This window comes from Chenopodium album, chromosome 4 (genome assembly GCF_948465745.1).
Source record: "Chenopodium album chromosome 4, dcCheAlbu1.1, whole genome shotgun sequence".
Classification (NCBI taxonomy): domain Eukaryota; kingdom Viridiplantae; phylum Streptophyta; class Magnoliopsida; order Caryophyllales; family Amaranthaceae; genus Chenopodium; species Chenopodium album.
In genome coordinates, this window is record NC_137837.1 from 1,160,649 (window position 1) to 1,179,198 (window position 18,550).

Genomic DNA, 18,550 nt, shown 5'->3' on the forward strand with positions numbered 1-18,550 from the left:
TCCAACTTGAGGGGGGGTGTTAGGGCCTACATTTAGTATGTAGATTATATAGCTAACGGGCCTAGTTCTTGTGCCCTAATCTCTTGTATATATATTTGTGCATACCCCTAATACGATATACAACACTCTATTCACTCTATTCTCTCTACTTTTGACACCACTATTATGTTGCGTTACATATTCTTCCATAAAACTCGTTCAATAATCTTTTGTTGGGTTTCATTTTCCTTCAAAAACTTGGTACTCTTGTGTTAAGATGATTTCATTTTATGATCAAGGATACAAGTCATACAACTAGTGTAATGCAGTATGTATATATGCCTATTATCAGTAAGCCACCCTTAAATAAACTAATGAATCGAGTTATGTTTTCATCTCATGAAATAAGAACGTAATACAATCAGAATTGTTGATTTGATCTGTTGTGATTTAAATGTTAGATTTTGATTTACTGTAATTCTTTTTAAAAAAATAACAACGGGCGGAGTAATAATAACTTGAATAATGTCAAATTAACATAGCTTATGGATTTTATTGTTCTTTGCAATGCATTGACGCTTTGTTACTTTATACTTTGTACTCCGTAAATAGCAAACGATCGGTTTATCTCTTTTTGTTAGTCTATTAATAATCTATTTGATAGATGTTGATGTGTCATTTTTATTACTAAATCCATGTCACGTTTTTGGAAAGTATGGAAACCTTTGCTCCTTACCACATCATATCATCTTTTAATCTTGCTTTTGATATTGATACTATGTCAAAGCTCAACAACTTCCTTACAATTATGGTGTGATACTTTCAAAATGGTTAAGTTTTTGCATCTTTAATTTACTCAAGTATGTTGAGGAGATCTTACTTACGGGCTAAATTCGATGTGTCTACACATAAACTTTCCATCCGACCAAGGCAAATTTAAGGTGCCATTTTACAAATCCTCATATCTTTGAATTTTGCACTTGTGAATTGTGATCAATCTAACTCATCAAATTTAGGAAATTCAATAATTTGCTATCAAGTAGGTGTTTCTGTATATGTGCCCTTGCGAGCTACATCTCAATGTGTCACGCTCCGAATATTTTGACACCGGATCGTGCGGCGCGCACTTGTCTATTGACGACAAGGACGTAAGCCTAGAACGGGAAAGGTTCGTGAGCACACAGTAACACGGACCAAGGGTACTCAAGGAAGCACTCGTCACCACGGGTGCGGAGTCGGGGCTTGTGACGGCCGATGCTTCAAAGCGGGCACAAGCGGAACCGACGAGATGAAGGCGTCTCTTGGAGGTTTCTTAGTTTGGTGGGGATGCTTTAAAACAAGGTAAGCACAATATCTATAAAGGTTTAAAACAACACACAAGTCTTAAAGCAAAGGCAATGGGGTAAGGAGCTATGATTCAATAATCAATCACTCCTTAAAGAGCTTTATATTGATTGCATAGAGAAATACGAGTGAACATTGAAACTACATTAACACAATAATACTCCCTACAGTCTAGAAAATAAAAAGGAAAGACTTAAAAAGTAAAACATAAGACAAAGGAAAGGGATACATAGAGAAAGAGGCGGATTCTAACACAATGACTTTGTTTGGTTCATCTACGCGAGTTTATACTCACAACATACTTCGAATCTCAACCTTCTACCTCATGGAGTCATGGTGCATACTCCACAATCTCGTCTTTTGTTCATCCAACCTATAAATCCTCTAATACCAAATTCTAGTGGTAAGACGAGTTTGATTCGTGTCGTGGTGTTGCTAACGTCGTTTACTTCCTACCCTTCATTGACCTCATTACACGGTCGCCACAATAGTATTCAAAATGAAAATGTCAATGTCATTTCTCTCGCAAACTCGTGCAATACTAACACATCAAACACGCAAGAGTTTTGTCCATTCAATTGAAAATTCACATTTTGACATAATTCTCCAGCCTACCACGATTGAATCCAGTCGCAATTTCGAATTCAAATTAAAATTTAGGTTATCTCGAGACGATTGCAATCTCGAGATAACCTATTACCATACAACACGATTACACGATCAATCTATTTTCAATTTCATCCACACAAAACCATTCAATAACATTTCTAAAAGAGTACGTAGTATATGGACAACATTTGGAAAATTACAATCAATTTGTAAGGCTTAAGTTGAAATTGAATAAATAAATAATTACGAAATCAAATAATTAAACTTGTAAATAATCGAATCAAATAAAGAATGATGAATAATTGAATAATAATAACCAAGTTAGCCACTCAACAATTTTCTTTTTAAATTACAACATACTCGTAACAACAAATAATAATACAAGTAGTACTACTCAACCCATTTTAGTTCATGGTTAAATCTCTTAAATATATTATAACTACTATAGAAGAATTACTTAAATTTTAAATTATTTTTTTTCTTTTTTTTTTCCTCCGTAAAAAAGAGAAACAAACAAATAATAAAAATACAAAAAAAAAAAAAAAAAAAAAGTCACAACGCATCTTGCAATAATGACAATAATACCCCTCATCACCAACCACCCACTCACCCACCACCTTATCCACCATCACCAATCAACCAAAGCCTCAACCATCTAAAATTTTTCATTTTTTTTCCCATTTTCTCTCTCCTTTGACTCAAAGTTTGACCACTAAACTTTTAAGATCTTAGCAGCTCTAACAACAGGATTTTCCCGTGCAATCGCTTCTCTTCCTGCAGTTTTATAATCATAACTGCAATCATGTCGATCTGAATACCTGTGTTCTGCACAAAACAGATCTCCACATCTACATCGAAACCCGGTTAACCCGACCCGTTTACCGCAACCCAAACACCGATTCACCGCCTTTTTCACCGTTGTTACCGACACCTCCACGGTGGTCGTCGTCGTCGTTGTTGTGGTCGTCGTTGTGGTGGTCGATACTCGACGATCTTCCTTAAACGACGTCGTTTCAACCAGAAGTTGATGGGTTTCTTCTTCGTTTTCTGCTCCTCGTTTGGATCTGGGTCGGGCTGGATCCGGATCTACACGGGTCATATCGGGCCGGGTATTGTTTGAAGATGAAGATGTAGATGTGAGTTTTTTGCAATTATCTGGGCAAGAGAGAGAAAGGGGTGTTTCAGCTGGTACTTTCAGCTCCAAAGTCTCATCTTTCTCTCTCTTCTGCGCCATAATTTTTCTGGGTTTTATTTTTTATTGAATGATTTATTTGCAGAAAAAAATTCTGGGTTTTGGAGAGAGAAGATTGAGAAATGGTGGGTTTTTTTTTTTTTTTTTTTTTGAGTTTTTTTTTGGGTAAAGAAGATAGAGAGAAGAAGAAATGGAGGATGGAATTTCTAAAGGATGATGTTGTGGGTGGAGTTTAAGGGTCAGGGGTAAAATAATCAAAAGGTCGGCAAATGGGAAAGGAAATGAAAAGAAAAAGGAAAAATATAAAATAAATTTATTAATCAATATTAATAAATATAATGGAAAAAGGAAAATATAAAATAAAATTATTAGTTGATGTTAATAATTTTGCTCATTGGAAAGCGGAGCACCACATTTTATGCCATTATATAGACGATTATAGTCATATGACTTCATTATAATTAAGCTTTTCCTTCATGTGGGGGTTTCCCTTTTTAGTAATAGGTATCTTATGTTAAGGGTATTTTTGGAAATTTGTATTTGGTATTGTTGTGATTTTCCAACACATTGTACCTACTTGATTGGCCTCCTATTAATAATAAGAATTATATTATTAATAATAATAATACTACATTTTAATTTGATGTATAAAATAATATTAAGATAATATTTATTGTTGAGTAGGGAAGAAGAGTAATAGTAGTAGAATTATGGTTTCTTTTTATGAAAAGGATGGATGGCAACATAGCTAAAAAGATGAGGACCACAATAGAGGAACATATTTTATAATTATTTATTTTATGATTTTAATTTAATGTAATTATATTACTACCAATTTTGTTTCTTTATTTATAAAAAATACCAAAAAAAAAAAAAAAAGCTCCTTTGGCGTGGGTTGTGCACTCTGGAATCCAATATCCAACACAATATATTCAGTGGCGGATCCAGGATTTTTCGGGTGCTAGGTCACCACCGACTACTAATCAATAATTAATGCAAGAATATTAAAAAAAAAAAAAGCTAATATTTAAAAAAAAAAAATACATTCCAAAAGTAATAAATATCCATATTACAACCAAATAAAGGAAATTACAATTGCTCTCTACGAGTTTTCATGTTTTGATATCGATCTATAATAGCATTCATGTCAACATTCAAAAACATATCTCGCTCTATATAAGTAACCAAGCAATCATTCAACATTTGATCTCCCATGCTATTACTTGAGGTTGGCAAGGCTTTCTTTGAAGGTATGTCCTCCTCACTAAATCTCTATCATCAGGGTGAAAATCACTCATTTTTCTCCTTTGTCCCGGGTCTTGTGGAAGATTAGCAATATCATCTTCACTTAATCTTCCATTATCAACCCGAACTCTAGGACTTGAAGTAACTTCAGGAATAAATTCTCCATCTTCATTGAGAGTAAAGTTATGTGATGGAGAAGAAGGTTGTTCACTTTCTTGATGTGGAGAAAGATTTTGAGGAGGTGGAGGAAGAGGATTTTGTGGTGGAGGAGGTGGAGGAAAAGGATTTTGTGGTGGAGGAGGTGGAGGAAAAGGATTTTGTGGTGAAGGAGGTGGATCTTGTAAAGGAGGAGGAGGTGGAGGAGAAGGATTTTGTGGAGGAGGAGGACTTTGTGGAGGAGGGGGATTTTTCGGACCAAAGAAACTTGTGATATCACACATTTTTTTCCTTTTCATTCTGAAAATTAAGTTACATTAACAATTAGATTAAGAAAACCACAAATGCTTCAATTACAATCCACATATGCAATTATCTAAACTAATCAATTCCAAAAAAAAAAAAAAAAAAAAACAGAAACCCTAAGTTCTAATATGAAATCATCAATTAATCAATTTTACTGTCAATTTATAATATCAATTTACAGGAAACAATTTATAATATCAAATTATCAATTTACAGGAAACAATTTCAATTCCTAAAAAAAAAAAAAAAATCAGCAATTCAAATCCTAAAAAATCAGAAACCCTAACTCCCTAAATTGATAAATTATCAACAATTTCAAAAAACAATAGAACACACACTAATTGACGAGATTAAGTTACATAATCAACTCAATTAATCACAAATTCAAGTACTCAACCCAACAATTCAACAATTTGGGTATAATTTACAAATTTAAAAACTTAAAAATAAACTTACCTGGCAGCAAGAAGAGTTGAAGAGCACCGAGTGTGTGTTCAGTGTATGCGGATGGAACGGCGGCGAGGCGGTGCGCCGGTGCGGCGGGCGGCGGCGAGTGGCGACGTCCGGTGCCGGTGGCGAGTGAGTCACGATTCACGAAGAGAGAGATAGAGATTTGAGAGTGCGTTGTTTTGTTTTTGGTTTTGGTTTTGTTTCTTTTCCCCCCTTCCAGGAGACCCTGCCCGTGTTTTTTTTTTATTTATTTTTTTTTTTTTTTTTTTTTTTTTTTTTTTTGCTGCTAGGTCACGTGACCCACCAGGACCAAGGGTGGGTCCGCCACTGAATATATTGGGTGGCAATTTGACATATGGATTATTTCCCATCCATTTGATATTTTTAATTTTTTTTTGTTGGTAATTATCCATATATATGACGATGTTACACTTCATGATCTACCAAAATACAGAAATGAAGTCACCTTCAACTTGTCAACATACATAGAGTATTTGATCCCATTTTACATCCCAATACATTAAAATAATTTTTATGTTTCCATTATTGAGTGTATTACCTTTTACCTCTAAGTAAATGTTATCTTCACCTTAAAGCTAAAGAATAATATAATATGGAAATAATCTTTTTATATGTTACATTTCATATTGATCTTTGTAATTTATTTATTCCTCATATGGAATCATAATACTACTTGTACATACAACCTTAATGTGCATTCAACCTTGTTTTTTTATTTCGACTTCATGTAAATTTAAGGAATTTATAGATATTTATAAAAGCATAATTAAAAGTAAGAGAAACCATATATTATTACCATATTAACCAATATTTCAAAACAATTAAAATCAAAGTTGTATGTAATTATACATATGGCTCGTGGCTAATTTAAGAAAAAATAAAACACGTATTTGAGTATGTTGAGATAAGCGCTCCACATGTGCTACATCGTGTAACTTATGTCATGCTCGGATAATGTAAATGATTAGTTACCTTTTTGGAACATGAATTGATGAAGAATTATACTCCGTAACATATACAATTGGTAATACACGTCTCAACTAAAATAAGAAAATTTCACGCTTGAATATTTTACCCAAAGGGCTACCATGCCACCAAAAAAAAAAGAAAAAAATAAATAAATAAATAAAAGTATACTCTTAGGGTTAAATGATGTTTACTTGGGAGGATATTTAGCTGTAATATGAGTGTAGATGGATGATCCACGTAAAAAAATACAACCATATTAACAACTTATTTACGTCTAGCACTAGTGGGCCTAGTTATGTTGTTGGACAACATGCATGAAATTCAATTGCAATTGGTTGTGATTAAATTCAATTAATTTAAAGATTTTTTTGCTAATTGCTAGGACCTTTCTGGAGCGGTTCATAATATACGGTCAATATATGAGATTAGGAGAACTGACACCCACTAAATTTACCAAGTTGATGATACGTTCAATTTGATAGATATTTTTCTTTTTGATTGATGCGAGTTGTAAATAGTTGTTCTTATTTTTTTATTGTACTAAATTTGGTTACGTTACCTTATGATTTTTATTACATGGCCAAATTTTAAATGAATTAGTAACATTTTAAACATGCCATATTATGTCATAGAGTTGTCCATATGTTGATGAAGTGATTGTTTATTTTTCATTTCTAAATGACAAATGAAGTGATGATTTGGAAGTTTCATGCTTGTATTACCCATGAGAAATTCATAAAATAATACGACCCGACATGCTTAATACTCCATATCAACGTTGCATTAAGTTTTACCTTTATAATTTTTAATAGTCATACTATTCTGTTTAATTAATAATCGATACAATATTTATTCGTGCATAAATTTAACCTTACTATGTCTAGTTATTAAAAAAAAATGATCTTACACTTGAGAGAAGATTATAACATATAGTCAAGTTAAATTTGTAAGTAGTATTATTGGTTAAAATATGTCAACAAGCTAAGTTAAAGCGGAGAAACTTAGATTTTTTTTTTAAATAAAAAAAATAAAATAAAAAAAATAATAATAATTTAAATTAAACAATAAGCTTGAATTGTCTTATTAATGACAATCATCATGATTTTGAAAATAAAGACAAAAGGTGACACTATTTTTTAAAAATTTTGTTCTTAATTTGGGTTTTAATCCTTAACTAGGTTAAGTCACGTGCTATCCACGGTATTTTTTATTACTTAATACCTATTATTAGTTTAACACTATTATTTAATTATAAAAAATTATTCCTAATTGCAAAATAGGATGAAAATTCTGTGGTTACAAAAAATATTAAAAAAAAAAAATTATCACACTAAAGAATACAGAGAGAATAATATATACACGACTATTAAAAATAACTATGAACTACAAAGTTATAGATAGAAAACTATTACATTGCATAGTATTGTATAAAAAAATATATATATATATCTTTGTTTGAATGTGTACAAATAGAATATACTTATCAACTAGGAAGTGAAATATTATTGTATAGTTTGTATTAAAAACTTCTCTAAGAAGCTTAGGCTAAAAAAATGAAAAAAATAAATTTTAAAAACTTTTGGAGGGAAAATTTTTAACCAGGAGATGACTTGTGTCATTCCTGGTTTCGCCTTTAGTATAAAGTTATAGATAGATAGATAGTAGACGAAAAGAAAGGTAATTATAAAGAACTATATAGGGCAAGTCAAACCACTATTTAACAAAAAAAAATGTGAATGTTTGACAAAGTAATGCTTATGGTAGCTTTTAGTGGGGAAGTTAGCTTTTATGAAACGTTAGATTTATTAGCTTTTGAAGTAGCTTTTGAAAATTTTATATATAGTTTGAAAAATAAAATATTGATTTTGTATATGTAACAGCTAGTCAACCGCTAATTTACCAAGCACTCATATTTAAATTTTCTATCTTCACAGCTAAAAGCTACATTCATAACTGCCAGTTACCTTCATAGCTATATTTTGTCGAACACGCCCATAAAAGGCCTGATTATATAGTTTCGATATTATACAAAGAGACCCAATTTAGGCCCGGCTCAGTATACCTTAAATGGGCCTGTATTCTTTTGTGATGTTGGCTTATTGTCATTCTTGCCGTTTGTTCAATAACTTTTCCACTAAAGTTTTTTATTTTTATTTTATATATATATATATATATATATATATATATATATATATATATATATATATATATATTTTACGGAAACAACACTAAAGTTACTACTCCGTATTAGTGGAGATAATAATATGTACTCGTAAAAGATACGGGATAATATATACAGATAGTATTTAGAAAGGTGTTGGATAATTTTTTTTTAGCCTTCAGAATTGTTTCCTTAGATACAACTATTTCCTAAGTTTATTAGAGAATTATATTTTGGATGCTCAATTCCCTCAAAAAAAAAAAAAATAAAAAAATTTGGATGCTCAATAAGAATACAAGGTTCAAGCTTTTGCCTTGCAATTTCAGATTTATTTGGCGCTACACCCTTCTTTGAGGTACGCTTCTTCTTATTTCTTTAATAAAATTATTGAATATGTATGATCTAGGGTTTAGTTCACACTACCTTTATCTTGAATCTATATATTATGTCGCATTTAAAATTTGTGTATGATCTAGGTTTAGTTAACACTTTGTTATTGAATATGTATGATCTAGGGTTTAGTTAACACTTTGTTGCATTTATTTTGAATCTATATATTCTGCAGATTTAATTTGTGTTTACAATCTTTAAGCTTGACAGTTTTAATGTTTTTCATTAAGGAGGCAGTTGTATTCGACTATATATATCGGTGAATGGATGACTTAACCTCAGCCCGTGCGATCATTGCCGGAGCTATAAATTGCAATACTTCTCCTAATGCTTATTATGAAGGAAGATCAGACCGTATTTCGAGGAATTTGAAGGACTGTCTTGATAAGGTTATTACCTCAAAAGACTTATACAACAACCTCATTCGAAAGAGAAGGAGAAATAACGATAACGAGGTTAACTTCTTATTAATCAATGATAATAGTAATGTGGATAGAATTAGTGATTTGCCTAATGATGTATTGTTGCACTTGTTATCTTTTGTGGATATGAAATCAACAGGAAGAACTAGCCTTGTTTCCAAAAGGTGGAGATATGTTTGGACTTACTTAGCTCATCTTGATTTCGAACACCCTGATTTTCACTTGATTCACCGCCCTAAAACGGTTTGCAGACCATCGTATAATTATCAACTTAATAGATATTGTAAATGGGTTAATCAGGTTATGACTGGAAATCGTGCCTCGTATCTGACTACTTTTAGAATTCATTTTCCTCTTTATGGATCGTATACTGCTAATATTGATAAGTGGATAGCTATGGCATTAAGCAAAAATGTAAGCAACTTGGAGTTGAACTTGTCAACTCAAAATGGTCACCCTATTATGCTCAAGAATAGTTACATAATCCGGCAGGATTTTCTCTCCAATAATAATGCGTTGAATGTGGTTGAATATGTTTTGTCGAATTGTCTCAATCTTGATCGTCTAACAATCAAGAATTGTGAATTTTATTTGTGTGGATCGGTGGGGATTTTACCTAAAACACAAGTTGTTGTTTCCTCCTATAAGTTGAAGCATTTTCAGTTATCTGGCTGCAACAATGTTAAATCAATCCAGATTTCAGCTCCAAATCTTACTTGCTTTAAATTCTTGGGTATCAAACAAGAGATACAATATCATAGTGTTTCGGCACTTGTAAATGTAACCTTTGAGGATCGATATTGGTATCACAATCGCAAATTGAATGTCTTTTCAAAATTTTCTACTCAACTTGAGCAACTCTCTCTTTCTTGGTCTTTAGAGGTTAGTTGGTCGCTTAACTATTTTAATTATAATTATGCGTCGATATCCATTACTTATGTATTAATTAATGTCTCTTAATTATTTTAACCTTTAATTGGATTTGGGTTGTTCCGATGTTGTACGTAGGAAACATCTCTTCCAACTAATTTTCCGAGTTTTCCTAATGTCAAGCAATTGGAGATATATTTTACGTTTTCGAAAGACGGAAAAGACAACCTTCTTACTCTGATCCCTTTCATTAAGGCATGCCCTGTGTTGCACACCTTCAAGTTGAAGGTAAAAGTTTTGGTTTAACCCTAGAAATTTAATAAATGCTCGATATCATGGTTGATCTATCTATCATTTGATGTTGGTTTGCAGCTTTATACCATTAGTAAACCATCAAGATCACCGGCGATGTCGATACAAAACGACGTTCAAATGGAAACAATACGTGCCCATAAGCACCTTTCGGTTGTAGAGTTTGCTCGATTTTCAGGAACTGATCCAGAGATGAATCTAGCACTTTTTTTAGCCGAGCATGCTCCCATGCTTAACAAGTTAGTTTTTGATCCTCATCAACCCCAAATGGGCGGAAATACACACATGCTTGTGGACTTTACAAATTATGCACTTGAATGTATCAGCTTTTGGAGAAGACAAGCAGAGATACTTGCAAAGCAAATTGGACAAGGTATTGATGTGGTGATTCTATAGTAAGTAGGATTGTTATCTTTTATGAATCAGAGTAGACAATTCTTGATTCCTTTTCTCTTGGCAGTATTTTGCCAAATAAGTACCAAATAGCAAACGATACCCTCCATAAAGTTGGAAATTCTGTTTTAAGATAGAGGTGACAAATTAGAGAGAAATATAAAATAGAATGGCTTGATTATTATTCATTGATAGGTAGAGTATTTATACAAAACCTACGCTCATAAGATAGGAAACAATATTCCTAAAAATATACTACCATAACCATAAACCCTAAAGATATATTATCAAAATAATATCTTAACATAATATCTTAACATAAATATCCTAAATATATTATCCTCTGAATGATATCTACGGAAAATATATCACGCATATATCTCTAACAAGAGGTGTAATGTTTCTATCACCTCTTCATCCCAAAGATTACCAACAAACTGTTAAAAATAAGCTAATAGCTAATCTAGAAAAATCTTGTAATTTCTAGTTAAAGCTATTTTACAATATTCTAGAATAGGCACTAGATAATGTTAAGTCACCTAGAAAGATCTAGAGTAAAGGTATAGTAGTATGTGGGTGGAAAGAACGGAATTACACCAACTATAAATAAGAGTAGGAGTAGCCATGCAATGTAATGTAATTCACTTCATGCAATAATACTCTCATCCTTACAACCCATCATGTACTACTTTCACTTCTCACTACGTGAAAAAACGCATTTGGCACCGGTTCAAACCCGGCCTAAGGCACCGGTTTGAACCTGTGCCTATGTGGGGGGTGCCAAATACCCCCCTTTTTGGCACCGGTTCAAAACCGATGCCATAAACCGGTTTTGGCACCGGTTAACCGGCCTTAAATAGTTCCGCGAAATAAATTTTTTTAGTGGAAGCTCTTTTAGGCACCGGTTAACCGGTGCCTTTTTGGTATTATATATATATATTTTTTTTTTACACTTTTTTCTTGCAATAATTACAAAAATAATATACAAACAAGTTAACAAACATCAGAAATACGAACCAAACAAAATGGTAAAATACGGAGTTTTGATTGAAATTGTTATATTCAATTTATCACATTACATTCAAGTAAATTGTTATTGTACAATACAAAAAAAAAAAAAAAAAAAAAAAAAAAAAAAAAAAAAAAAAGTTACAATAAATTATAATGAAATTCAACTCAGAAATTGAAATTGTAAAACAATAAAAAAAAAAAAAAAATTACAACATCAAAACAATAAAAAAAAAAAAAGTCTTGAATCCTTGAATTGTAACTTGAATTAACACCTGCATCAATAATAACCCAGAAATTATTAAAACTCAAAAAAAAAAAAAAAAAAAAAAAAAAAGAAACAATAACCCAGAAAACTCATGCATGCAAGAGAAAGAGAAAGAGAAAATCAATATAGAAAACCCAGAAAACCGCACAAACTTTCGAAAATCAATTAATCCAGAAACTTTCGAAAATCAATTAACCAAGAACAACAATTAACCCCAAAACTTTCGAAAATCAATTAATCCCAGAAATTTCGAAAAATCAATTAAGTGCAAATTTACAACAATCAAACCCAAAAAAATTAAGGCAATGAATTATAATTACACCAATCAATTTTGAACAATATTACAACAATCAAACCAAAAAAATTAAGACATATAACATATATAATTAAACCCATAAACCCTTACCAATTAAACCCAGAAACATGCACTAACCTCAAATTTGACCAGAAAATAAGTGGACTTGGTGGCGGCGGTGGTTAGTGGCGTCGGTGGTGGTGGGCAGAAGACAGAAGAGAGGTCGGAGATCGAGACAGAAGAGGACAGAGAGGACATAGAAGGGAGAGAGGACAGAGAAGAGAGGTCGGAGAGAGAAGGAGGGGAGGAGAGGAACGCCGGCGCCGCGCGATCTAGATCAGAGGAGGAAGAAGGTGAAGCGGATCGTGATTAGAGGAGGGAGAAGGAGAAGCGCCGAGGAGATAGAATGAGGAGAGAGAAGGAGGTAGCTAGGTTAGGTTATATATATTAGGGTATATATATATAAAGGAAAGGCCGAGTTTTTTTGTTTTTGGAGCAACGGATCAGTGGCACCGGTTCAAACCGGTGGCCATTTTATTTTTGGCACCGGTTTGAGCTGAACCGGTGCCATTGTTCTTGGTCTAATTCCCCGCCCAATTGTAGGCCGGTTTTTGGCACCGGTTTGGCCTGAACCGGTGCCAATTGGGGGTTGCCTTTTTGTATTTTTCTACTAGTGTCTATTTCCAACACAAACGTTGTCACTATAATCCTTGCAACCCTTTCTGCCAGTACATCTAGCTCATCTACTTGATCAAAAAACAAGTCACGTGAAACATTGCCCGTTGCAGGGTTGCCTGATCAGCCTTTCCAAGTTTATGCCTCTTACCAAAACCCAAAAGACTATCATATCAACCTTCCGATTTAACCACGTGGTTCCTTAAAATGTCAACCACAAATGTCAAATCACCATTTTTATAAAAATGGGCGCACAAAATGGTTAGAATCCACGATGAACCATGAAAGGATCTCTTTAATTTTTTATCAAGGTTTTAAGATTTGCTGGTTTCAATGGCGTTTTTATATGCTATTAAAAGGCAATGGCCGCCAAATTTCCCAAACAAGTCCACGGCACAATCCCCGCTCTCATTTAGGTTTGTCGTACCAAAATATACTGGTACAAATTAAATAATGTTAGAATTATAATAAGGCCTAATGTTCATGCAAATATCACTATGTAATGTTTTCAAAAAGAATCTGAAAACTTAAGAGTTTCGATTTGTATAGCATCAAATGTACTGTAATCGGCAAACATTTTGTCACACACTGTTTCAAAATCGGTCTTTTTCTCGTAATCAGAATACTTTTCGTTGAGATAGAGGGCATTTGCAAATTAATAAGTTTAGCAAAAAATTTTGTGTCATTATTTTTTTAATTGCCAAGACGGACATTTAATTCTTGTAACATGCGATGTAATACTATATCAACAAACATTTATTGCATGCTTATATCAAACTAACACTGCGATTATATCAATTTCATCAATAATAATATTTGAATCAAACAATTTCAAACGAACCCTAGCTAGATTTCAATCAAATCATACATTGATCATAACAAGGTTATTTTCCTCAATTACTAACCCTAGCTTTATTCAATTAGATTAAACTTGATAAAATTAATCATCAACCTTACTAGCAGTAGTGAATTCGTCACTATCAGATTCCGAATTTATTTTAGCAAGGAATTCTTCGTATAAATCTTCAAAATTGTCGAAATCATCATCACAGCATTCAACATTAACCTGGAATAGTTGTTCTTCCTCTGCCATTGGAGCTTTTCCTTTAGCGATCATCTTCATCCTCGCAATTTTAGCGGCTTCTTCTGGAGAAATCATCATATCCTCTACTTCTTCACAGATTACCTCCATTTCAGCGGTTTTCTCTGTTTATTCCATGTTAGCGGCTTTATCAGGTCTTCTTTCCTCCATTGGAGCTTTTCCTTTAGCGATCATCTTCCTCTTCTTCGCCATTTTAGCAGCATCTTCGGGAGAAAGTGTCTTCTCCTCTGCTTTTTCAGAGTTTACCTCTGTTTTCTGATCATCTGCTTTTTCGTCAGCAATTGTCTTCATCTCCTCCGTTTCAGCTAATTCTTGAGAGGAATTCTTCTGATTCTTCTCTGAATCTTGAGAAATTGCGACATTTTCCTCTGTTTCAGTGAATTCCTCTATTTGATCAGCTGAATTTAGAAAGAGGTTGAGTGTATCTGAGTTCGTTGCTGATTTCAGAGGAGAAGTTGGTTTTAGAAAGAGAAGTGAGTGAATAGTATAGAGAGATGTTAAAGGGAGAGAGAAGTTGAAGTAGCTACCCGTAACAAACTGTAACGAAGTCTGTTATAATTATTTTGAAAAAAGGTAAGAGAGAGGCTTAGCGCGCGTATTTGAAAATTAGGATTGGCAATTGCCAATTAGCCATGGGGTTCTTATATTATTCCAGAGTGTTCTACTCGTTAGGGCCTTTGGGTGCTTAATTGATTATGATGCTCAGGTTCATGTTTGGCTATCTTAATTAGTCGACTTGACACGTTATTATTTCGACTTTTGAATTATGATTTTTATTTTACTCGTGTTTAATTGGGTTGATTTCAAATAGCTTGCACTTTATCTGTCTTACACTAATTTTTTATTACTCGTATTATTATTTCGCTATCTTACATACTACTCGTATATCTTATATTATACGAGTAGTACTCCTGGGCTTTGGGTGCTTAATTGCTTATGAGGCTCGAGTTTGTGTTTGAGTACCTAGACCAGTAGAATTAACACGTTATCATTTCGACTTTTGAATTAATTTTTTATTTAATAGCTTGAACTTTGTACTGTCTTATACTTTTTTTTTTTTAAAAAAAATGAAATTCGCTCTCTCACATATTACTCGTATACTTTATATTATATATATAAAAAAAATGCTCATTTAGCTTTCAATCTATATTTTTTTTCCAAAGATTTTATGCAATGCCTAGTGTTGTGATTAATTAGATTATTACAAAATGAACAAAGTATAAATTACAAAATGCATACTAAGTATTTATTAATTATTATTACTACTACCACTACTACTATTACCTAGAATTGAGCAAAAAGTTATGGTACCCTGAATAGGTATCGGAACCTGGAACCGAAACCTATACACGAGATTTTGATTCCGGATAGTAAAATGGAGAACCTGCTGCAACAGGTTCTGGTTCAGTTTATATTTAGGCCTTGTTCAGTTCTCCATAAAAAAAATATTTAGTGAAAATAATTTCACTTTAGTAAAAATAATTTCAGTTGAGCAAAAATGAGTTTAGATAATAAAATTAATTTTAGTTTAGTAAAAATAATAATTTAAGTTTAGCAAAAATTAGTAACCCTAAAGAAGAAATATAATTGAGAATCAGTAAAAAAAAATAATTTCAGTTCAGCAAAAATAAACTAAGTTTAGCAAAAATAATTTCCATTCAGCAAAAAATAAGGTGAAGTGAATAAGCCATTAAATGTTATATGGAAAACAAATATTACTTTCTTGATAATTAAAGGTTTTAATAATCAATTTTTGCATTAATATACGTATCCAAAATAATGGGAATCATCAAAGGGGCTCTTTGGGGCCGTTGTTAGGAATATTCATGAAAGGGAATTAGAATTACGAATTTTGGTCGTTAATAATTGAATTTAGGACGGTAAAGGCTACACATACAATCGTTGTATGTAGTCCCTACATACAACCTTAATTTGTCATGTTTTTATTGGCTAGAATTATGGGTCCAAGTTTCATTTGAATTCAATTTATATTTGACTTCTAGTTTTCTCCATTTTTTGGTGATGTGTCAAATTTCTAATGGTGTATGTAGGGATCACATACAATGATTGTATGTGTATCAGCTCTAAGCCCCTTTAGTTAGGGATATTCATTATTCATGAAAAGAAAATGGAAATCAATTGCCTATATTAACCTTTTTTTCCCATTCCCTTTATCAGTTGTATCAGTGCATCAGGTACATATCCATTTAGAATTTCAAAACACTTATGAACTTTTGACAAATTGTTTGATTTCTTATTTTTATAGGCTACTTTGCATGTATAGTAGCAAATACCCCTAAGACGCTCAAGTAAATTATGCCTTTATTGATGGATACCTTGATATCTTGACTTGCATCACCGTCTAATGAAAGGCAACAGGTTTGTTAATGTTTAATGCTATTCTCAGTTAAATAATTCAATTTGAGAACTATGTACATTAATTACTTATCTTGTGTATGTCTACTAGAATGCAGGAAGGGCATTGGTTGAGCTTGTTAGGATGCTTAGCTTAATGAAAGAGTGCTTCCTTTGATTATACCTATTCTAGCTAGAGGACTAAAAGACCCTGGTTATGGCAGAAGACAAGTAACAAAAATCCCCAACTTTTGTGTCTACATTCAACCAACTTTGTTACTTGTTGGGGTGTGCTTTTGTTGTCTACATTCAACCAACTTTGTTACGTTTGTCACTTTTTATGAAAATTCATGGGAATTAAGGTGGAGAATGTGGAGTAATGAAAGTATATGAGAATGTGGAGAATGTGCATGGAAAAGAAATTCTCGATTTAAAAAGTACTTAAAACAAATGGGAAAAAGAAATTGACAGTTACAAGAGTGTAAAGAATTAAATTTGTCAAAAGTTGGTATCATTTTTATAGTAAATGTCATGGTAATATAGAAAGAGGACTTAGGGCCTGTTCTCATTGACTGAACTCAGTTGAACTGAACTGAACTGAACTGAATATTTTATAAGAGAAGGAAATTAGGAGCTGAACTGAACTGAACTGAATTGAATTGAGCTGAGCTGAACTGAACTGAACTTAACTGAATTTCAACGTAAGAGAATAGGCCCTTAATAAGGAGAAAAAAAAATGAGAGTATAAAAGTCTTTTTATGTATCTTAATAATTATGAAAATATGAAATGTGATAAAGATTTAGGGGCATCCAAAATGGCAAAAGTGACAAACATTTAGAGACGGTGAGAGTATATTTTATTAATATCAAGTCTTATAATATTTACGCGTATGAAAATAGAGATATAGACGTTTTACGACACGTCTTGTAGACCGTGAAAAGTTAAACGAGAACTACATGTAGGGATGGAGGTAATAGTATTTTAGGAAGGTCTAGAATAATATTAAGGAATTGGAAGGTCGAGGGTCTTAATTTGTTAGCCTTTAGGACTCTTTCCTTGCATAATATTATTACCAACAACATGGTTTTTACTTTTTACTACATATACTTGTACACCATTTTGGACATCTACAAAATTTCACTTTAAATATCTTGGAATTGAAGAAATTAATATATAGGGAGCTAAAATTATTAGAAAATGGACATTTATCAAACTTTAAAATGAAGTTGAAGTTGCAACATGAATATATAAGTGAACCATACGAAGTATAGGTGTCAAAACTTTTCGCCACTGGGCCTTGTAACCTCAAAAATTCCTAAAAAAAACATGGATAATAGCCTTTAAGTTTGGAATTTAATTTTTGACCTTTTTTCGCCCAGAAATAAAAATTGTCGAGATGTTAACCATGATCCCTAATACCCTCCGGGAGTCCAATTGGGTGGGTGGAACCATCCAATATGTCTTAAAACGGTCAAATTATCCGTTTGAAACTTGCATCGATTTCGTGACTGAAGCCTACCACAGACATCTTTGACAACATATAATCGTCAAATATGGTTCCAAACATCATTATATGCCCCTAAAATGTATCCCCTAGGTTCCCAAGACTTTTCGCCACCGGGCCCTGTAACCTCAAAAATTTCTCAAAAAGCGTGGATAATAGCCTTTAATTTTAAAATTTTTTGACCTTTATCGCCCGGAAATAAAAATTTCCGAGATGTTTACCATGGTCCCTAATATCCTCCGGGAGCCCAATTGGGTAGGTGGAACCATCCAATATGTCTTAAAATGATCAATTTACCCATTCAAAACTTGCACCGATTTCGTGAACTGAAGTCTACCACGGACATCTTTGACAACATATAATGGTCATATATTGTTCCAAACATCATTATATGACCATAAGATGTATCCCCTAGGGTCTCAAGACTTTTCGCCACCGGCCCCGTAACATCAAAAATTCCTCAAAAAGCATGGATAATAACCTTCAATTTTGGAATTTTTTGACTTTTTTTCGTCCGAAAATA

At 32.7% G+C, this 18,550-nt stretch overlaps 3 protein-coding genes across 3 annotated transcripts; 1 reads left to right on the forward strand and 2 right to left on the reverse strand.

Moving 5' to 3' along the window:
• Nucleotides 1–2,253: 2,253 nt before the first annotated feature.
• On the reverse strand, nt 2,254–3,166 carry LOC145628421 (uncharacterized). Its single transcript, XM_081680716.1, has one exon. It carries the CDS (start codon nt 3,164–3,166, stop codon nt 2,645–2,647), a length of 522 nt encoding a protein of 173 aa, XP_081536842.1. The 3' UTR covers nt 2,254–2,644.
• Nucleotides 3,070–5,425, reverse strand: LOC145628422 (uncharacterized). The gene is made up of 2 exons (XM_081680717.1): nt 5,288–5,425; nt 3,070–4,825 (listed from the first exon to the last, which is right to left on the reverse strand). The coding sequence occupies exon 2, from the start codon at nt 4,822–4,824 to the stop codon at nt 4,321–4,323; it is 504 nt and encodes a 167-aa protein (XP_081536843.1). The 5' UTR covers nt 4,825; nt 5,288–5,425; the 3' UTR covers nt 3,070–4,320.
• A 3,660-nt stretch (nt 5,426–9,085) lies between these two features.
• LOC145626204 (putative F-box/LRR-repeat protein At3g18150) lies at nt 9,086–10,822 on the forward strand. Its single transcript, XM_081678632.1, has 3 exons — nt 9,086–10,126; nt 10,253–10,402; nt 10,487–10,822. The coding sequence occupies exons 1-3, from the start codon at nt 9,086–9,088 to the stop codon at nt 10,820–10,822; spliced, it is 1,527 nt and encodes a 508-aa protein (XP_081534758.1).
• Nucleotides 10,823–18,550: the final 7,728 nt, after the last annotated feature.